Source organism: Dryobates pubescens, chromosome 25 (assembly GCF_014839835.1).
Source record: "Dryobates pubescens isolate bDryPub1 chromosome 25, bDryPub1.pri, whole genome shotgun sequence".
Classification (NCBI taxonomy): Eukaryota; Metazoa; Chordata; class Aves; order Piciformes; family Picidae; genus Dryobates; species Dryobates pubescens.
The window spans coordinates 15772663-15791844 of record NC_071636.1 but is presented as its reverse complement, the minus strand read 5'-3'; the positions used below and the strand labels follow the sequence as shown (position 1 = coordinate 15791844).

At 45.9% G+C, this 19182-nt stretch overlaps 1 protein-coding gene across 7 annotated transcripts in view; it reads left to right on the top strand.

The window, feature by feature from the left end:
• The window catches only part of CLTCL1 (clathrin heavy chain like 1), a 41014-nt gene that overhangs the window by 10460 nt on the left and 11372 nt on the right, over positions 1 to 19182 (top strand). For all 7 annotated transcript variants that reach the window (XM_054173228.1, XM_054173227.1, XM_054173223.1 and 4 more), the window contains exons 3-23: positions 1423 to 1691; positions 1973 to 2134; positions 2894 to 3007; positions 4283 to 4456; positions 4735 to 4932; positions 5305 to 5505; positions 6073 to 6225; positions 6814 to 6936; positions 7546 to 7683; positions 8353 to 8517; positions 8922 to 9102; positions 9753 to 9916; positions 10622 to 10747; positions 12269 to 12411; positions 13351 to 13585; positions 15368 to 15490; positions 16359 to 16504; positions 16864 to 17047; positions 17815 to 18007; positions 18491 to 18648; positions 18745 to 18909. In XM_054173228.1, the coding sequence (XP_054029203.1) occupies positions 1423 to 1691; positions 1973 to 2134; positions 2894 to 3007; positions 4283 to 4456; positions 4735 to 4932; positions 5305 to 5505; positions 6073 to 6225; positions 6814 to 6936; positions 7546 to 7683; positions 8353 to 8517; positions 8922 to 9102; positions 9753 to 9916; positions 10622 to 10747; positions 12269 to 12411; positions 13351 to 13585; positions 15368 to 15490; positions 16359 to 16504; positions 16864 to 17047; positions 17815 to 18007; positions 18491 to 18648; positions 18745 to 18909 (3515 nt within the window). The remainder of the gene's footprint in view (positions 1 to 1422; positions 1692 to 1972; positions 2135 to 2893; positions 3008 to 4282; positions 4457 to 4734; positions 4933 to 5304; positions 5506 to 6072; positions 6226 to 6813; positions 6937 to 7545; positions 7684 to 8352; positions 8518 to 8921; positions 9103 to 9752; positions 9917 to 10621; positions 10748 to 12268; positions 12412 to 13350; positions 13586 to 15367; positions 15491 to 16358; positions 16505 to 16863; positions 17048 to 17814; positions 18008 to 18490; positions 18649 to 18744; positions 18910 to 19182) is intronic.

The following is a 19182-nucleotide window of genomic DNA, read 5'->3' as shown; positions in this document are numbered from 1 at the left end:
ACACCATGGCAGTTCCAAAATCAATCCCTTGATAGCACCAGTCCACTGCTGGACAAATTGTTGTCCAATACAAGAAATGTGTTGTGTCCAGCTATCAGCTTACAACGAGTGTTAGGTCTGGGCTTATTGCATATGTAGAATATAGTCAACAGCATGTCTGGAGCAAGGTGGGCAGAAACAGGCTGCTTTTGGTCCCAGGAATGCCAGCAAGCTGGCCCAGGAACTAGTTGGTCAGGTGAACAGTTCTTTGTGCACTTAATGCAGGGAACATAAGTGCTGCATGTGGTAGCTGTAAAGCCTTGAGTTGTCTCCCAGAACTACATTATACTAATGGGATGTTTATTGCATAAATCTAAGCTGCAGTGTTACAGAGCAGTCTCAGATGTCTATCAGTTTGATGTTAGTGTCTCTCAACAACAATTCTATAGTGGCCAACAGCAATCATCTATCAAAACTTCCCAGCAGAAGGCACATCTACGCTTGACAGTCAGAAGTGTTACTAGCAGGGAAAACACTTCAGAAATTTGGATAGAAATAATGGCATTACAAGCCAATACTCTAGCAGTCTGAGTGGGTGTCTTGTGAACAGAAAACAATATTCCTAGAGCTGCAGTGAAGTAAAACATCACTTTGATTTCCTGAAAGGAACAGAGCCCTTTATTCTTTGTAGCTTGGCTCACTTAACATTATTTTTAAGTCTATGCCTACTACCTGGTTCTGGTAGTTAAAAGGAATCCTAAAATCAAGCTTAAACCTGCAGTGGAGCTACCTAAATCTTGAGGGAGTAACTGGAGCTAAAGCTCCAAACCTTTCTATAATCTTTCTGACCTTCTGATTGTCCTCTTCAATAAGCACTCATGTTACTGTTGTACAGAGCCTATCCTCCTCCTAGTGAAGAACACAGTTTGCTTGGCAGAAATACAGAGTGGAAGCTGTGGTCTTTGGCTGTCTTGAGCTGTTGCAAGTCTTGTGCTGTTGGACTGGACCCAGACTATCTACAGCAGCTACTAAACTGGCACAAACTGGAGCCCTTCTTTGTTGATGATATTGAATGACATCTCCCAGGCACCTATAACTGGGTATACCAAACCCAGAGCTGACACAAGCTCTGTAGCTTAGGCTGTCCTGTAACTATGGCTTAGAGATGGTTAAAATGTCTCTGCTTGTCCCTTGTTGGAATGTCTGTGTAAGTGTCCATAAAAAGTAGATCTTTGTGCTTCAGGGATGGTAGAGGTGTTGGGAGTGGGGAGGGGAGTCTGTTAAGAGTCAAGTATCAAAGGAGGCTGGGATCTGACAAGATCCTAACCCTGTCTGTAACATCAGCGGAGTAGAGGGTTAAACAGGGTGCTTGTAAATAGGCAGACCAGAGGTTGGCCATGGTGATAATCTATCTCTGATATTTCTTGGGTTTTGTCATACTAGCTGGGAAAACACTTCAGATCTTTAACATTGAGATGAAAAGTAAAATGAAAGCCCACACAATGGCAGAGGAAGTGATCTTCTGGAAATGGATATCTGTGAATACAGTTGCCTTGGTGACAGAGACAGCAGTCTACCACTGGAGCATGGAGGGAGAATCCCAACCCCAAAAGATGTTTGACAGACATGCTAGTCTTGCAGGCTGCCAAATCATCAACTACAGAACAGATGAACACCAAAAATGGCTGCTGCTGATAGGAATTTCAGCTCAGGTAAGTTACCTGGAAACAGAATACTATGAGCAGTCAGGAAAGCCTGGCCCCACTTGACTTAATAGCTGCTGTAGTTACTTAATTTTTGATCTATAGAAACCAAAGTTCAGGAGTGTCTTTTGTCTAGGAATAATCTGACCTATAATGCAGTTAAAGTGGTGGATAAGGGGGAGGGTGGGCATTTGCTGCTCTCTAGTTTAGTGTCCCAAACCTCTTGTTATAAACATGTGAAGTCTTGTCTCTAAAAGCTGACCTTTCTTTTTATTATTACATTTTCCTAGCAAAATCGTGTGGTTGGTGCAATGCAACTGTACTCAGTTGATAGAAAAGTCTCCCAACCTATAGAGGGCCATGCAGCAGCTTTTGCAGAATTCAAAATAGAGGGAAATGCCAAACCTTCTACCCTCTTCTGTTTTGCTGTGAGGAGTCCTGCTGGAGGCAAGGTAAAGTCTGCAACTGTTCCCCTGCTCTGCTGTAGCAGAGCGCTGTACTCAGACCTTCACTGATCACAGTTCAGTGCATGGCCTGTGAAAAGCATCTGGGGAACCATGTGTCAGCATCAAAATGCTTGCTTTCAGTAGATAGAAACTGCAGAAAGTCTGAGATGCTTGCATGAAACTTGGAGCTAAGAGCAAATGTAGATGCAATGAGAAATGAGCTCAGGGTGTTAGAGCATTGGTTTATGTCCATGTGGGGTTTTGTGTGTGAAGTTAAATCATTAAGCAGCCTCATGTCTTGAATTCAGTACAGAAAGGGACTAGGTAAGCCTCAGTGCTGTGGGCAGGTCGTTTGTACCAAACTGATAGTGGAATTCAGTAGCATTTGATATGCTGCAGTCTGTGAAGAGCTGAGGTAGCACTCAAATGTATTAAGCTTTCCAGGCTTGTCCTGCAAAAAGGAATAGACAAATCTTACTCAAACCATCTTGGACTAATTGTCCTGTGTAGAAACAGTCTCCTTGTGTAGGAAGCATGAACGCTTTTGGGTTTTGGTCTTACCATGACTCTCACTCTAACAAGTGCTGGAAAACTTCTCCCTCTGATTAAATAACTAGAGCACAGCTCCTCAAATTGTGGTTTGGGATTGGGCAGATTCTTCAGTCAAGTGTGGCAGACAGCTCAGTAGCATATTTGAAGAGAGGAGCTTCTTCCATGTGGCTGTACTTGCAGGCAGTCTTGTGACTTGTATTCTTTTCTTCCTAGCTACACATAATTGAAGTAGGTCAGCCAGCTACTGGAAACCAGCCATTTGTTAAGAAAGCTGTTGATGTGTTTTTCCCACCTGAGGCACAGACAGACTTTCCTGTGGCAATGCAGGTAAATGTTTGACCTCCCCCAAATCAACTTTGTAGCCTGGCAGGTAGCTGCTATCTGTGTCATAAAGATTGCTTTGCTGACATTCCTCCTCGTTCTGGGAGGGGTGTTAATAATAGATTTGTGGGAGGTAGCCTGGACATTAAAACAGTCACTCAAACATGTAGGCTGCTTCAGAATTTGTCCAGATATGTTGGTTTGAGGTTGTATTTTTAAATAAATAAATAAATAAAGGGGGTGGGGGAAGGGAGGGGGAAGAGAGGGCAAACAGAAAGGCCTGGCAAAACCCCCACCAAAAAAAACCCCAGCCCATAAATCAACCAGAACAAAAAGCCTCAACAGTGTCTTCTGGTAGAATATCTAACATTGCTTTGGCTGGTGAACTTCAGTTCAAAGTTCCAGTTTTGGTGCTTGATGTAGCTTCACGTGAAAGTGACTTTTCATCTACAGTAGATCTCACTACGAGAGAGTAAGGAGTCTTGTATCAGCATAGCTCCTATAGCAGCGACACAGAAAAGGTCATTTTGGGACATTCATGGGAGGGTTTTTAGGAAAGAATGTGACTGGTTGCCTTGAGAGGCCAAACTTCACTTAGCATGTCTGCAGAACTAGAAACTCTGTAAGAAAAGCAGATTCTGAGAGCGTGCAGCTGCTGCCCAGTCTAATAGCTTCATAAATGAACCAAGGGATGCCTTCAACTCATGTGAAGCAAGCAGCTGTCTACGTGGCAGGGTTCATGTGGTTCTGTACTCCAACTTGTGACTGAATTAACAAAACATCTGAAGGCTTGTTCCAAAGTGAAAGTACTTCTTTGAAGACCATTTTTTTTAAACTGGGGAGGCTTTCAATGACATGACAGGTAAACTGGACTACTCAGTAGCTGGGCTTGGTTTAGGTTCTGCTGCTGCTTTGGGGAGGCCTTGTTGGAAGAGAGTGGGATTTTGTCATCAGTATTTCTGAACAGAAGCTTCCAGTGACACATCTAGGCTGGAATGGATAGTTGTGCCCCAAGTTTTCTGCTCAGTCTAGCTCATTAAGGATGATGTCCTTTGCTGTAGATGGATTTTAATTTTCCTTCAGCCTCTGTTCAGTGGAGCTGTGGCTCCAAAAGGCCAGCAAGGCTGCTCTGAGTCTGTAAGGCAGAAGCCCAAAGCTGTATTTGTTCTTGGTGTCAGCGCAAAGACATGTCACTGCAACAGTGTCTTGTGACTAGGCTAAAGGCAGCTCTCTTGACCCTGACAGTCTTAGTCTTGGCTAATAAAACTGATCTTTTGGCAGATTGGAGTTAAGCATGGTGTTATCTACCTGATCACCAAGTATGGCTATATCCACATGTACGACTTGGAGTCTGGTGTCTGCATCTACATGAACCGCATCAGTGCCGACACGATCTTCGTCACAGCTCCTCATGAACCTACCTCAGGCATTATTGGTGTGAACAAAAAAGGACAGGTAACAAGCCCAGTGTTCTGCTTTGGAGCCTTCTGAAGCTTAGATGCAATGTAACAAACCTATTGAGCGGCTTGATGCAACAGCCCTAGAAGGGAGCAAGCAAGCAACTGATTAGGCAGTTCTTCATTTCTCCTAGCACAATGCTGCTTGGGCAGGAACTTGGGTTCTGATAATCTGCTGCTTCACTGATGGGCTGTGTAACCACATGGTTGCTATATTTTGTAGTAGTTGTAGGAAGGACAGTACTTAATATGCTTTTTTTTTTTTTACCTTTCCAGGTGCTTTCTGTATGTGTTGAGGAAGACAACATAGTGAACTATGCTACAAATGTTCTCCAGAATCCTGACTTGGGCCTGCGTATGGCGATACGTAGCAATCTAGCTGGGGCAGAGGAGCTATTTGCTAGGAAGTTCAACACACTGTTTGCTCAAGGAAGCTATGCAGATGCTGCTAAAGTGGCTGCCTCTGCACCAAAGGTAATTTAACTCCTGAAGGTAAAGTTTAGAAGTCCTGGGGATTTGCCTAGCTTAGAGGCCTTGCTTAGCTCCCTTGCATTTCAGTACCTGGCGTTCAAAAACCAAGGTGATGCAAGACCAGCTTTAGTCCTCTGCAGTTCAGTTCTTGTGCTGACTGATATATTCTCCTTTATCTCATAAAGGAGCATCTGCTGGTTTGTTGTTTGGTTTGGGTTTTTTCCAACCATAGACTGGACTTGCCATGGCTACCAACATTTGTTGCTAGAATGTAGGACTAGATGCTTCTGTGTACCTCTTGACACCTACTGTCAGCTGATACTGTTCAGCCTCCACCAGTTAAACTTTGCTGCTCTCTATCTTGTGCCCCTGCAGGGAATTCTGCGTACCAGTGACACCATCAGGAAGTTCCAGAGTGTACCAGCTCAACCTGGGCAGGCCTCTCCCCTGCTCCAGTACTTTGGAATATTGCTTGACCAGGGGCAGCTGAACAAATTTGAGTCTCTGGAGCTGTGCCGCCCTGTCCTACAGCAGGGCCGCAAGCAGCTTCTGGAGAAGTGGCTGAAGGAAGACAAGGTAGGCTCCATCGTGGGCCATGAGGATGATCAAAGGGCTGAAGCACCTCTCCTATGAAGGCAGACTGAGAGAGCTGGGGATGTTCAGTTTGGAGAAGAGAAGGCTCTGAGGAGACCTTGTTGTGGCCTTCCAGTATCTGAAGTGGGCTACAAGAAAGCTGGGGAGGGACTTTTTAGGGTGTCTGGGAGTGATAGGACTGGGGGGAATGGAACAAAAGTAGCAAGTGGTAGATTCAGATTGGATGTTAGGAAGAGGCTCTTCCCCATGAGTGTGGTGAGACACTGGCACAGGTTGCCCAGGGAGGTGGTAGAAGCCTTCTTCCCTGGAGGTTTTTAAGGCCAGGCTGGATGTGTCTTTGAGCAACCTGATGTAGTGTGAAGTGTCCCTGCCCATGGCAGGGGGGTTGGAACTGGATGATCCTTGAGGTCCCTTCCAACCCTAACAATTCTATCATTCTACGACACCCAGCTTAATTCTATTGCCTTGTAACAATTGTGTGAGCAATACTTTCATTGATAATATATCTCTGAATTGTCTGCTTGCTGAAATTGCCACTTCTGACTTCAGCTGGAGTGCTCAGAGGAGCTGGGAGACCTGGTGAAGGCTGCTGACCCAACCCTTGCACTCAGTGTCTACCTTCGTGCTAATGTGCCAAACAAAGTGATCCAGTGCTTTGCTGAAACTGGTCAGTTCCAGAAAATAGTGCTGTATGCTAAAAAGGTAAAGTTGTTTATCACAAACTGCTAGACTCTATCTTGTGTGTGCATTCTTCAGCTATCTTCCATGAGATAAGCTTGATTCCTGTCACTTCAAACTGCTAAGTAGGTAAGATTGAGCAGCGGTGTTTTCCTCATTGTCACAATGCACATCCTGCTGCATGACTAAGGTCTGAGCAGCCTGCAAAGAATTACATTCACAACATGCAGGATTTTATGAATTACCAATTAATGGACTGGATCAGGCTTATTCTAGAGAATAAACACAGGATTCTTCTGAAACTCATAAGATTTTTTTTCTCTTGTCTGGATTACAAAACCACTTGCCTGATGTTCACTTTTAAGTTTAGGACCTTGCCTGGTAGTGTCTTCAGGCTGGTGGATGACTTGTTTCTAGCAGTTTTCTTGCCTTGCAAGACTCATGCCTTGGAGCAAGTTCAGTTACTAGGTAGTAGGTGAATACTGAACAGACAAGCAATGCTTTTGCCTGAGAACCCCTGGAAGATGGGCACAGCAACCTCACAGCAGTTGCTAGGCTAAAAAAAAAGTGTAAAGCTTCCTACACATGCATGTCTGTTTCTGAAATCTCTAGGTTGGCTACACCCCAGACTGGATCTTCCTGCTGAGAAGTGTGATGAGAGTCAGTCCAGAGCAAGGCCTGCAGTTCTCTCAGATGCTAGTACAGGATGAGGAGCCACTGGCTAACATTAACCAGGTGATGCCTACAGCAAGAGTACTGATCTCGGTTTCTAGACAGAGGTAATAGTATGGAACCATTCTGGGGCCTGGTAAGGTCAGTTCAGGTCTTTATTTGGCTTGGTTAGAAAAGAGACTAAACTATTCTAGTCCTGCTTGGTTATCATTAAGATTTCAGAGGCAAGTGTGCTGTCCTGCTGTTGGCTTTAGCGAAGCATGTATTAACTCTGCCTGTGCAGGGACTTTAGAGGAAGATGAACAAATCAACCTGAATGCTGCCTGCCTAACTTCTGCTTAAACAGGAAGAGCAATAAGGCAACAATTTACATTATTTAAATATTTCAAGCTACTTAAAGTCTTTGCTTTTCATGTAGGAGCTCCCCCAACAAGGAGACAGGATTTGCATGCTGTGTTAAAACTAGAGTGGGTGGCAAAATCTGGCATAATAGCTCAAAGTAATGTGCTGCTTATGTTCTCTGAAGTGTGAAACTTGTCTGTTAGCCTGGTAGTAATCCTCTGTAAACAGAGGATATAGCACACTAGGTTCTGTGGTGAGCTGCCTTTCCAGCCAGGCCATAACTGTGCACAGATAAATGTGGACCTCCTCTAAGGTGGCCCTTCTCCCCAGATTGTGGACGTGTTCATGGAGAACAGCCTCATTCAGCAGTGCACATCCTTCCTCTTGGATGCCCTGAAAAACAACCGCCCTGCAGAAGGCCACCTTCAGACTCGTCTCCTGGAAATGAATTTGATCCATGCCCCGCAGGTAAGACCTCTTAACTTACTGAAGTGAAGGGGAGACAGTAGCCAGCATGCACAAGAATATCACAGAATCATTCATGTTGGAAGAGACCCTCAGGATCACCAAGTCCAACCCAGAATCCTAAACTACAAGGTTCACCCCTAAACCATATCCCCAAGCACCACCTCCAAACTACCTTTAAATACATCCAGGGTTGGTGACTCCCCCCCTCACTGGGCAGCACTTTCCAATGCCTGACCATTCTTGCCCTGAAAAATTGTTCCTAATGTCCAGCCTAAACCTACCCTGTTGCAGATTGAAACTGTTCCCTCTTGTTCTATCACTAGTTACCTGGGAGAAGAGACCAGCACCAGCCTCTCTACAATGTCCTTTCAGGTAGTTGTAGACAGCAATGAGGTCTCCTCTCAGCCTTCTCTTTTTCAAACTAACCAGCCCCAGCTCCTTCTGTCACTCTTCATAAGATTTATTCTCCAGACCCTTCCCCAGCTTCCTTGCCCTCCTCTGCACTGGCTTCATGTATTTGATGCTGAGATCCAGAAGCAGTTTAGCAATGTCAGATAATACTTTGACACACACACCCCCCAAAAGAATCACTGCTGTGATTTTTCAACAACTTCTAAACTGGGCTGCTGTAATCCTCTGAGAGTCTGAATGTGAAATGTCACCTCCTAGGTTGCAGATGCCATTCTTGGGAACCAAATGTTTACACATTATGATCGTGCCCACGTTGCCCAGCTGTGTGAGAAGGCAGGCCTGCTCCAAAGAGCTCTGGAGCACTACACCGATCTCTATGACATCAAACGTGCTGTCGTTCACACTCACCTCTTGAATCCTGAGGTAAGATTGCTGCACAGAGGAAGAAAGTGAAAGCTTACTTAGATACTCTGTAGCACTTCTGTAGCTGCCATAAAGTCCCTGCAGCTGCTATAAAGACAGTTTGTAGGAACCGTAGTAGTATATGTAGCTATGACTCAAGACTATGTATCTAGTTAGTGATTAAAACATCATCTATAGTCTTGATGGCTTAAATCTGACCTCGGTTTCCCAGGTGGGCATTTCAGGTCTTGCATGCAAACTGTGTTTTTGCAGTTGTAAAGATGGTGTCTTTCTTTTAAGTTCTTTGATCCTAGCACATAGACTTCTCCCTAGTAGCTAGGGTGGAAACTCTGCCGAGTTGCCACATCTTAGAAGTTGGTCAGATCCTGTAGAAGTTACTAAGTAAAGTTTCTTTCTCTTTGCAGTGGCTTGTGAACTTCTTTGGCTCTCTCTCAGTTGAAGACTCTGTGGAGTGCTTGCGTGCCATGCTGTCAGCCAACATTAGGCAAAACCTGCAGCTCTGTGTGCAAGTTGCTTCTAAGTACCATGAGCAGCTTGGTACCCAGTCTCTTGTGGAGCTCTTTGAATCTTTCAAAAGCTACGAAGGTACAGTAGGGAAGGGAAGCAGCTTCCTTGGAAGCACTGCTTGACTGAAGCTAATAATGGGGCCTACAGGAAGGATGGGGAGAGACTGTGTACAAGGGCCTGCAGTGACAGAGTGAGGGGCAGTGGCTTCGAACTAGAGAAGGGCAGATTCAGATTGGATATCAGGAAGAAGCTCTTCAATATGAGGATGATGGAACACTGGAACAGGTAGCCCAGGAAGGTGACTGAGGCCCCTTCCCTGGAGATATTTAATGTGAGGCTTGACAAGGCCCTGGGCAGCCTGATCTAGTTGGGGATGTCCCTGCAGGGAGGTTGGACTGAGTGACCTTTGGAGAGGTCCCTTCTGGCCTGGACCATTCTATGATTGTAGCTTTTATGGGAGAGGTCACACAGCTGCACCTCATCCTCAGGATGCATTTATCAAAATGAGATCATCACAGTGAGTCCTAGGGGTAGCTTTGTTCTAGGTAGTTTCTTAACCCTCTTGAGTAAAGATTGGGAAGAAAGCTGAAAGAGGGGAAAAGTTGTCCTGCTTTTTCCTGCACTTGAATGGAAGCTGCTTCCTCAGCAAGGGTGAGCTAAACCATAAGCTGCAGTCTGCACTTGCATCATTACCCTCCTAACTATCTTAAACACATGACTTTTTCTAGGGCTGTTCTATTTCTTGGGTTCCATTGTAAACTTCAGCCAGGATCCAGATGTTCACTTCAAGTACATCCAGGCAGCTTGTAAGACTGGTCAGATAAAGGAAGTGGAGAGAATTTGCCGTGAAAGCAACTGCTATAACCCAGAGAGGGTGAAGAATTTTCTGAAGGCAAGTGTTCTGTGCAAGGGGCTGAGCAGATCCCTGTAGTTCTGGGTAGCAGCAAAAGGCTGCTTACAGCCTTCTAATGGAAGGAATTACCAACTCAAGGTTTAGCTGGCATGGCTGTGAGTGGTCTACTATGTAGCCAGAACAAGAGTCTGATCCCATTCCAGGCTACCTCTGGGGGAGAAAGGGCCCAAATTCACCACTCCTTGAAAAATGGCTTGCACCAAACTCATGAATACTATCACCTAACAGTAGATGAATCCAGGCAGGCAGAAGGAAAGACAATGCTGAAGTATTCAGTAGGAGCTTTTCCAAGGATACTGGCTACTGAAAGCTTATTAAGATGTGTGCTACACCACTTTGTATGCTTTGTGACTGGTAAAATAGGATTTTAATAACACTTCATTGTGTGTGAAGTGCTTGTCTGAGCAGCTGACTTCTGAACTGATAGGGGAATTGAATTTTGAAGTTAGAAAGGTAGGCCTAATGTGACACTTCTTCACACAAAAAGAACCTGAGGCTTCAGTGATAACTCCTAGCGAGTAACTTGCTTTTGAAGTCAGTGTCTTAAATGTGAAGGCATTGTGACTTACAGCACTGGGGGAACTTGGTCAGACTTTTCTGCTTTGAAAACACTTTAACAAATAGTGGTTGCTCACCTTTTTTTTTTGTTTGTGTTTGCTTCCCCTCTCCCTCCCCAAAATACAGGAGGCAAAGCTCACCGACCAGCTGCCTCTGATCATTGTCTGTGATCGATTTGACTTTGTTCATGACCTGGTGCTCTACTTATACCGCAACAACCTGCAGAAGTATATCGAGATCTATGTGCAGAAGGTAAGGAGAATCCAGTTTTAAGCTCTTACTCTTTCCTTCCTTGGAAGGAGTTTGACCTTTTAGTAGCCTGAAGCAGAATCTCTTCTGTCCTTTATCCTTGTGCTGCTAGTACAGATGCTTTTCAATAAGCCTTTCGTCTATTGCAACAAGCCCATGCAGTGCTACAGGCTGGGGTCAGAGTGGCTGCAGAGCAGCCAGGCAGGAAGGGACCTGGGGGGTACTGGTTGATAGTAGGCTGAACATGAGCCAGCAGTGTACCCAGGTGGCCAAGAAGGCCAATGGCATCCTGGCCTGGATCAGGAACAGTGTGGCCAGCAGGAGCAAGGAAGTCATACTGCCCCTGGATTCAGCACTGGTTAGGCCATACCTTGAGTCCTGTGTCCAGTTCTGGGCCCTATAATTTAGGAAAGATGTTGAGATGCTGGAAGGTGTCCAGAGAAGGGCAACAAAGCTGGGGAGGAGTTTGGAGTACAGCCCTGTTAGGAGAGGCTGAGGGAGCTGGGGTTGCTTAGCCTGGAGAAGAGGAGGCTCAGGGGAGACCTCATTGCTGTCTCCAACTACCTGAAGGGAGGTTGTAGCCAGGTGGGGGTTGGTCTCTTCTCCCAGGCAACCAGCACCAGAACAAGAGGACACAGCCTCAAGCTGTGCCAGGGGAGGTTTAGACTGGATGTTAGGAGGAAGTTCTTCATAGAAAGAGTGATTGTCCACTGGAATGGGCTGCCCAGGGAGGTGGTGGAGTCCCCATCCCTGGAGGTGTTTAGGAAGAGACTGGATGGGGTGCTTGGTGCCATGGTTTAGTTGATAGATGGTGTTGAGTGATAGGTTGGACTCAATTATCTCAAAGGTCATTCCCCACCCCCCTCAGGGCAGCTGAGTCTGTTCCACTCCCCCCTCCCTGCCTAGCTGGGGTATAAAAAGCAGAGCATTGCAGCTATTAGGTCTCCTTTTGGCTCCTGCCTCGCCTGAATGAGAGCTACTGCAGCTGCCCTCCTGCTCCTCTGCCATGTGGTCAGACCTGATCCTTCTCCCTGCTGCCTCTTCAGAGAGAGACTGGTTTTGTATTCTTTTTTTTTTGTCCCCCTCCTATCCATCCTTGTTCCTTGCCCTTGTAAACCTTACCTGTTATTGTTACATATATATATTGTTTAACGACAACTCTTTACCTCTCTACTTCCCAGCTGACTCCAAATTATTATTTGGTGGATTTGCTCCTTCCTTTTTTCCCCCCTCTCTGTTGGGAGGGAGGAGGGGCGAGTGGGGGAGGAGATTCTCAGCCTTGCCCCCATCTGAGCTCTTAACTCCCAGTTAAGGCTCAAACCACCACACTGGTTAATCCTATTCTATTCAAGCCTCGAAGTGTAGCATTTCCTGGGATGTGTATACCAATGTTGTTAGCAACTTAAAACTCAGTTCTCTGCATTACAGTTAAAACTGTTAACTTATCCCTGCCTCATAGAGAAGACTGGGGGTGGGTTATTAATAATTCTAATAACCAATTTCATTGATGGTGGCTTATTCTAGGTGAATCCTAGCCGTATACCAGCAGTGGTTGGAGGGCTTCTTGATGTGGATTGTTCTGAAGATGTCATTAAGAACTTGATCATGGTGGTTAGAGGCCAGTTCTCAACAGATGAGTTGGTGGCTGAAGTGGAAAAGAGAAATCGGTAATGGAAATGGCTTCTGTAGGCAGCAGTGTTGGGCTTCCCTGACCCTGCTATACCCAGAATGAACAATGGGATCCTGGAGTGCATTCAGAGGAGTGTGTAGGAAATCAAGGGAGGTTCTCCTCCCCCCTCTACTCTGCCCTGGTGAGGCCACACCCTCAATATCGCATCCAAGTTTTGGACTCCCTAGTTCAAGAGGGACAGGGATCTGCTGGAGAGAGTCCAAAGGAGGGCTACAAGGATGACTGAAAGACATGTGCCCAATGAGGAGAGGCTGAGAGCCCTGGGGCTTTTTAGTCTGGAGAAGGGAAGTCTGAGACGGGATTTATTAAGTGTCTGAGGGCTGGGGGTCCAGAGAGAGGGGCCAGGCTTTGCTCACCTGCACCCTGTGATAGCACAAGGGACAATGGATAGAAACTCCAGCACAGGAGGTTCCACCTCAACAGGAGGAGGAACTTCTTCACTGTGAGGGTCACAGAGCACTGGAACAGGCTGCCCACAGAAGTTGTGGGGTCGGCATCCCTGGGGGTGTTTAAGGAAAGCCTGAATAAGGCACTTAGTGCCATGGTCTGGTTACAGTATCACAGTATAACTAAGGTTGGTAGAGACCCCAAGGATCATCAAGTCCAACCTGTCTCGACAGACCTCACGACTAGACCATGGCACCAAGTGCCACGTCCAATCTCCCCTTGAACACCTCCAGGGACGGTGACTCCACCACCTCCCTGGGCAGCCCATTCCAATGACGAACGACTCGCTCAGTGAAGAACTTTCTCCTCACTTTGAGTCTAGATAGGGTTGATTAGATAGGGTTGGATGATTGGTTGGACTCAATGATCTTGGAGGTCTCTTCCAACCTGGTTGATTCTGTGAAGACTAACTATTAATGGGCAGCTGTCAAGTCTGACTTCTAAACCTAAAGTGTTTGCTTCTTCAAAGGCTTAAGCTGCTGTTGCCGTGGCTGGAATCGAGGATTCACGAAGGCTGTGAAGAGCCAGCGACTCACAACGCCTTGGCCAAGATCTATATTGACAGCAACAATAACCCCGAGCGCTTCCTCCGCGAGAACCCTTACTACGATAGCCGTGTGGTTGGCAAATACTGTGAGAAGAGGGACCCTCACCTGGCCTGCATTGCTTATGAGAGAGGGCAGTGTGATCTGGAGCTCATCAAGGTTAGCAAGGCTCTGTTTGTAGGCATGTTCCAGAACTGGTTGCTGCCTGAAGTGGAAGCCTAGCTGGCCGTTTGCTTGCAGAATCCTGTCTTGCAGTCTCCCCTAGGAGCTGAGGTAGGCAGGGTTCTTCTTGTGTGGAAACAGGATTCATTTACTTTATTTTATCCTGATGAGGAACTCCTGTGCTGTGTCTGAGCTAAAACTGTACAGCTCTGCAACTTTAAGGTACCACTCTTGTCTTTCATCCACTGACTGCTCAAAATGAAATTGGTTTTTTGGGCTCAGCTAATGAATTATTGTTAAACTTCTGGTTTGACAGTTTTTTGAGCCTTGAACACTTGATGATCAGAAGGGGCTAGGCTATCATCTAGCCTGATTCTACAGCAGAAAGAAACACTTCCCTGAAACTGGAGCACTGCTTGTAATTTTCCCTTCTTGTGATTGACCCTTAGAGTTGCTCCAGTGCTTAACTAGGAATGAGGAAAATAAATGTTGACAGTCAAACTGCAAGGACTTACTCTGACAGCATTCCTCTCCTATCATAAACATGTTGATTTCTAAAACCTCCCTCAGAAGTTCAAGGGCAAGTGAAATTCCCAGAGCTTTCTAAACCCATCTGAATTCCAGATTGTACTGCTTGTGGCTGCTGAGAAAGAAAACATCCTCCTCCTCCCTGCTCTGCCTTGCTAGGAGATGCAAAGGATGTCAGCTGTGTAGGGGCAAGAACTAGCTGGCTTTGCCCTCTTTGAAAGGAAGCAAGCACTGCTCCCTGGCAAGGCCAGCTACAGTGTGGTGGTGTAATCTAGGCTTGCTGCTGGAAGTAAATGGCTTTGCAGCTCAAAGCAGCTGGGTTGTCTTTTGGTTTTAGTTTTGGGGTTTTTTTTAAGTAGTACCTCTTCTGTAGCTGTAAAAAGATAACTGTCTACAGCTGGCACCTTTTTTTCAGGATATGAAGGTGGCTCTGAGGAGTTGTGCCAGGAAACTTTGCTAGGATAAGCTTTAACCATGTGGTTAACTGTAAAATCCTGCCAGTACCAGTTTGTGCCTTGAACTGTTCTGAGCAACTGTTTCTGATTATGGAGGAAAGATCTTCCACCTGCAAAAAATACTCTTCAGACCTCTGCCTTACAAGAAAGAGGGTTCAACTCCTCAACTAATAGATGTACAACGAGGTTGTGCAAGAGCTAATTTGAATGTTTACAAAAGATGCTTTCTTTGTAGAAGATGGAATATGCCTTCAGGTTTCTGTTCTAGTTGGAAATCAAAGCTAGTGGACTTAAAGGCTCTCAGCTCATAACTCTTCCTTGCTGTACTTCTATAGAGGTTTCACATTTGTTCTGTACCCTTAACACTTTGACAGGCACTTGCTGCTCTGAGCGCTTGTGGTGTAAAGCTAATGACACCAGTTCCGTGACCTGTTTCTAGCTTTAAACACCAGCTCCATTCCTCAAGTTCACTACTTAACACTGCCCAGGCAAGTGGCTCCCTTTCTAGACTTAAAACTGGTCTTCACTTCAAACAGAAGCAAATAGGTACTCTGAAGCCACTGTCACAATATTTGTGTGTCAGGCAAAACTGAGAGAAGCTATAGAGTTCCTGCTGGAGACCTTTTCCATCAGTCTTCCAGATCAGAGGTTGGGTAAGAACTTGTCTGTGGCATTTAGCACTGGTCAGCAATTAGTTCTAGTCAGTCTTCTAGACTGTCTGATTCTTAGCTAGCTAAACCTGTCTTGTGGTAGTGACCCTTAACATGAGCACCAATATTTGTGACTTCTCCTTCAGGTGTGCAATGAGAACTCTCTGTTCAAGAGTGAGGCTCGCTATCTGGTGCGCAGGAAGGACCCCGAGCTCTGGGCAAATGTTCTGGAAGAAAACAACCCCTTCAGGAGGCAACTTATTGACCAGGTACAGCACAGAGCTGAAACTTGCAGTATGAGGAGACCTCAGGAGGTCTCAGAAACATGGTGAAGCATTAAAGTAGCTTTCTCAGTTCAAGGAGGACAGGGAACTGCTTGAAAGAGTCCAGCGCAGTCACAAAAATGGAGTGGAACATTTTCCTTACAAGGAGAGACCGAGGGAGCTAAGGGCTCTGTAGCTTGGTGAGGAGGAGCCTCAGGGGTGTCCTTATTTATGTTGATAAAGATGTGCAGGATGAGTGCCAAAAGGATGACACCAAGCAGAGCGTGGTGATGCCCAGTGACGGCACAAGGGACAATGGTGGAAATTGAGGCATAGGAAGCTCCAAGGAAATAGGAGGAAAAATGTTTTTCCCTGTGAGGGTGACAGAGCCCTGGAACAGGCTGCCCAGGGAGGTTGTGGAGTCTCCTTCTCTGGAGATATTCAAAACCCACCTCCATGTGGTCCTGTGTGATCCTCCTCTGTTTGGGGGGGTTGGACTAGATGATCTTCAAGGTCCCTTCCATCCCCTAAATTCTGTTATTCTTTCCCCCCAAAGTCCCTGAAGGCTTCATCTAAAGCACACAGAAATTTCGAAGAGGCTGAGTGGCAGTTGTGAATTTTTCCCTTCTTGGTTAGAAAACTAAGTTAGCAGCAAGATACTTTTTCTGTCCTGTGGAGTGACCTACCTCTAGTGAATGTTTCCTACACAGACCTAAGGTGTGCTGTTAATAGCTATATCCACTACAGAAGTAGCTCTTTCTTACTGCCTTGACCAAATACAGCTCTGAAGCCTTAATTTCTAGCTCTTCTGAAATAGGTTGGCAAATTTGTCATTTGTGGAAAACACTTAATGCTTTCCTGCCTTCAAATCCAGGTCGTTCAAACAGCTTTATCAGAGACACAGGATCCTGAGGAGGTTTCTGTCACTGTGAAAGCTTTCATGACTGCTGACCTGCCTAATGAGCTGATTGAGTTACTGGAAAAAATTGTCTTGGATAATTCTGTATTCAGTGAACACAGGTAAGAGGATAGTGTTGTCCAGAAGCTTGGTCTGTTCATTGCCTTTTGTTTAGGTTGCAGGACCTGAGAACTCTTGAATGTGTATAATCAGGTGAAAAAGCAGATTTTGAAGTGTTCTGTGCATTAAGAACAGAACTAGCTCACACTGTGCAGTTTGCAGTGAGATGCTGAGAGAAGAGAACTTTGCTGTCTGTAAGCCCTTTCTCTTCGGAGGCAAGTATTGGTGCTTCTCAGCCTGGGGATGAAAGGCTGTTGCTAGTGGCAGCAGGTGGTGGGTGCATTTTCTTGCCTGAGCAGGGTGTCACTAGAGCAGGTGTTGCCATGCACTGCTTATAGCCTGTGTCTTCTGGTACCCCAAGGAATCTGCAGAACCTGCTGATCCTGACTGCCATTAAGGCTGACCGCACTCGTGTGATGGAATACATCAACCGGCTGGACAACTATGATGCCCCTGACATCGCCAACATTGCCATCAGCAATGAGCTCTACGAAGAAGCCTTTGCTATATTTAGGAAATTTGATGTTAATACTTCAGCTATTCAGGTGAGGTCTGTTTCCTTCATGAGGGTATAGAATGCTGGTAATGGAGAAGGGCAAGCTTGTAGTTACATTGGCTTTCATTGGCACCCTGTGATGGTACAAGGAGTAAGGGATAGAAACTACAGCACAGGAGGTTCCACCTCAACCTCTTCACTGTGAGGGTCACAGAGCACTGGAACAGGCTGCCCAGAGAGGTTGTGGAGTATTCTCTGGAGACTTTCCAGCGCCATCTGGATGCATTCCTGTGTGACCTGTAATGGATTCTATGGCCCTGCTCTGGTAGGGGGATGGACTCAATCATCTCCAGAGGTCCCTTCCACCCCCTAACATCCTGCGATCAAGGAGTCATTATCGCTTAAGTTAGTGAGACTTAAGAGTATGGTTCCCACATGATATAGCAAAACAGTCAAAATAATGGCTTCAGCAGCTGACCTGGTCAAAGTAATCTAAAAATGTTGGTTGTGGCTTGAATTGTTTGTGCTGCATTTGGTTCGGAATGACTGTCTTGGAGACTCCTACTTGAAAGGTGCATGAAAAACAAATGTTACCAGGCATTGTCTTTAGGCTGGTATTGCTTCTGTGAGGCAGAGGAGAAACAGCAGCATCAAGAGTCTTGTTCTCTCTGCCTCTACTACGCCAAACAGAAGTGGCTGCTCTAAAAGCAGTTGGCTTCATGTTGCTTCCACAAAACAGCATTACACTTGAAGGGGTGTTAGAAAGGACAATGGGACAAAGCTTTATTTGTAACTTGCAACTTCAATTTCAAACAGGTGCTGATTGAGCACATTGGCAACTTAGACCGTGCTTATGAATTTGCAGAGAGATGCAATGAGCCTGCAGTATGGAGCCAGCTAGCCAGAGCACAGCTCCAGAAGGACTTGGTGAAAGAAGCTATTGACTCCTATATAAAGGCAGATGATCCCTCTGCCTATATGGAAGTTGTGCAAGCGGCTAATAGAAATGGTAAGACAAAACATCCTCAAACTTAAAATGGTTTGGGTGTGAACTGGGTTATTGCAGCTTCATCAAGCCACAGGGATTCATGAGACTTCTGAATTCTGTTTCAGAGGGAAAGGGAGCAGTCAGTGCATGGAAAGGATGAGTCAATGTTTAGTGAGATTCCTGTCAACAAGCTTGTCTGTGTTGCTACACCACGGATAGACCTTCCTGTGGGGATAATTTGGGAGTGTTATCATCTAAAATACAACCCAGTCTCATGTATTTATTTAGCTCTGTGTGTGGCAGAGGGGCTTGCCAGCTGGATTGTGGCAGAGTTGCAAGAAGTTCAACCTGATGCAAAGGTGACTTCGCGTTTAGCAGGGAATTCCTTAACTCAAATGCAAATGGCTTAGTGTCACCGTGGGGATGCTCTTTGAGATCGCTTCCTAAGGTGAGCAATGCAGAGTGACTAAACAGAGGATCTTGAATATCTCTTCTCTCTTCAAGATAACTGGGAGGACCTAGTCAAGTTCTTACAGATGGCCAGGAAGAAGGCTAGAGAGTCTTATGTAGAGACAGAACTTATTTTTGCTTTGGCAAAAACTAATCGTCTGTCAGAACTGGAGGAGTTTATTAGTGGCCCTAATAATGCCCATATACAACAGGTATGTCTTGATCCACAGCTCCCACCTCTGGCTCGCTGCTCCTCTGAGCCCTGATTCTTGCTGTTACTCTCTGTGTGCCTTGGGCTCCTCATGCAGGTCGGCGATCGCTGTTACGAGGAGGGGATGTACGAAGCAGCCAAGCTCCTCTATAACAATGTCTCCAACTTTGCTCGCCTGGCTTCCACCTTGGTGCACCTGGGGGAGTACCAGGCAGCGGTGGACAGTGGCCGCAAAGCCAACAGCACCAGGACTTGGAAGGAGGTAACTGAACTCGAATGCAGAATGTGCTCTGCTGTTACCCCTGAGCAGGCCGCTTTAGCTGTGACAGGAGCTCGCTGGCTGCAGAGTAGGTCTGCAGCTTTAGAAGCTGTCCTCTAGCCCAAGGTGATTGTGGTGGGTTGAAAATTCCCCCCAAGATGAAACTGCCAGACCTGCTCAGTTGGAAGCAAAAGAAGCTGTATTGACAAGCAAAACTACAATCCAGAAATGAAGTGCAATGAATGTGTACAATATTTGCAATTTATAAACAATACA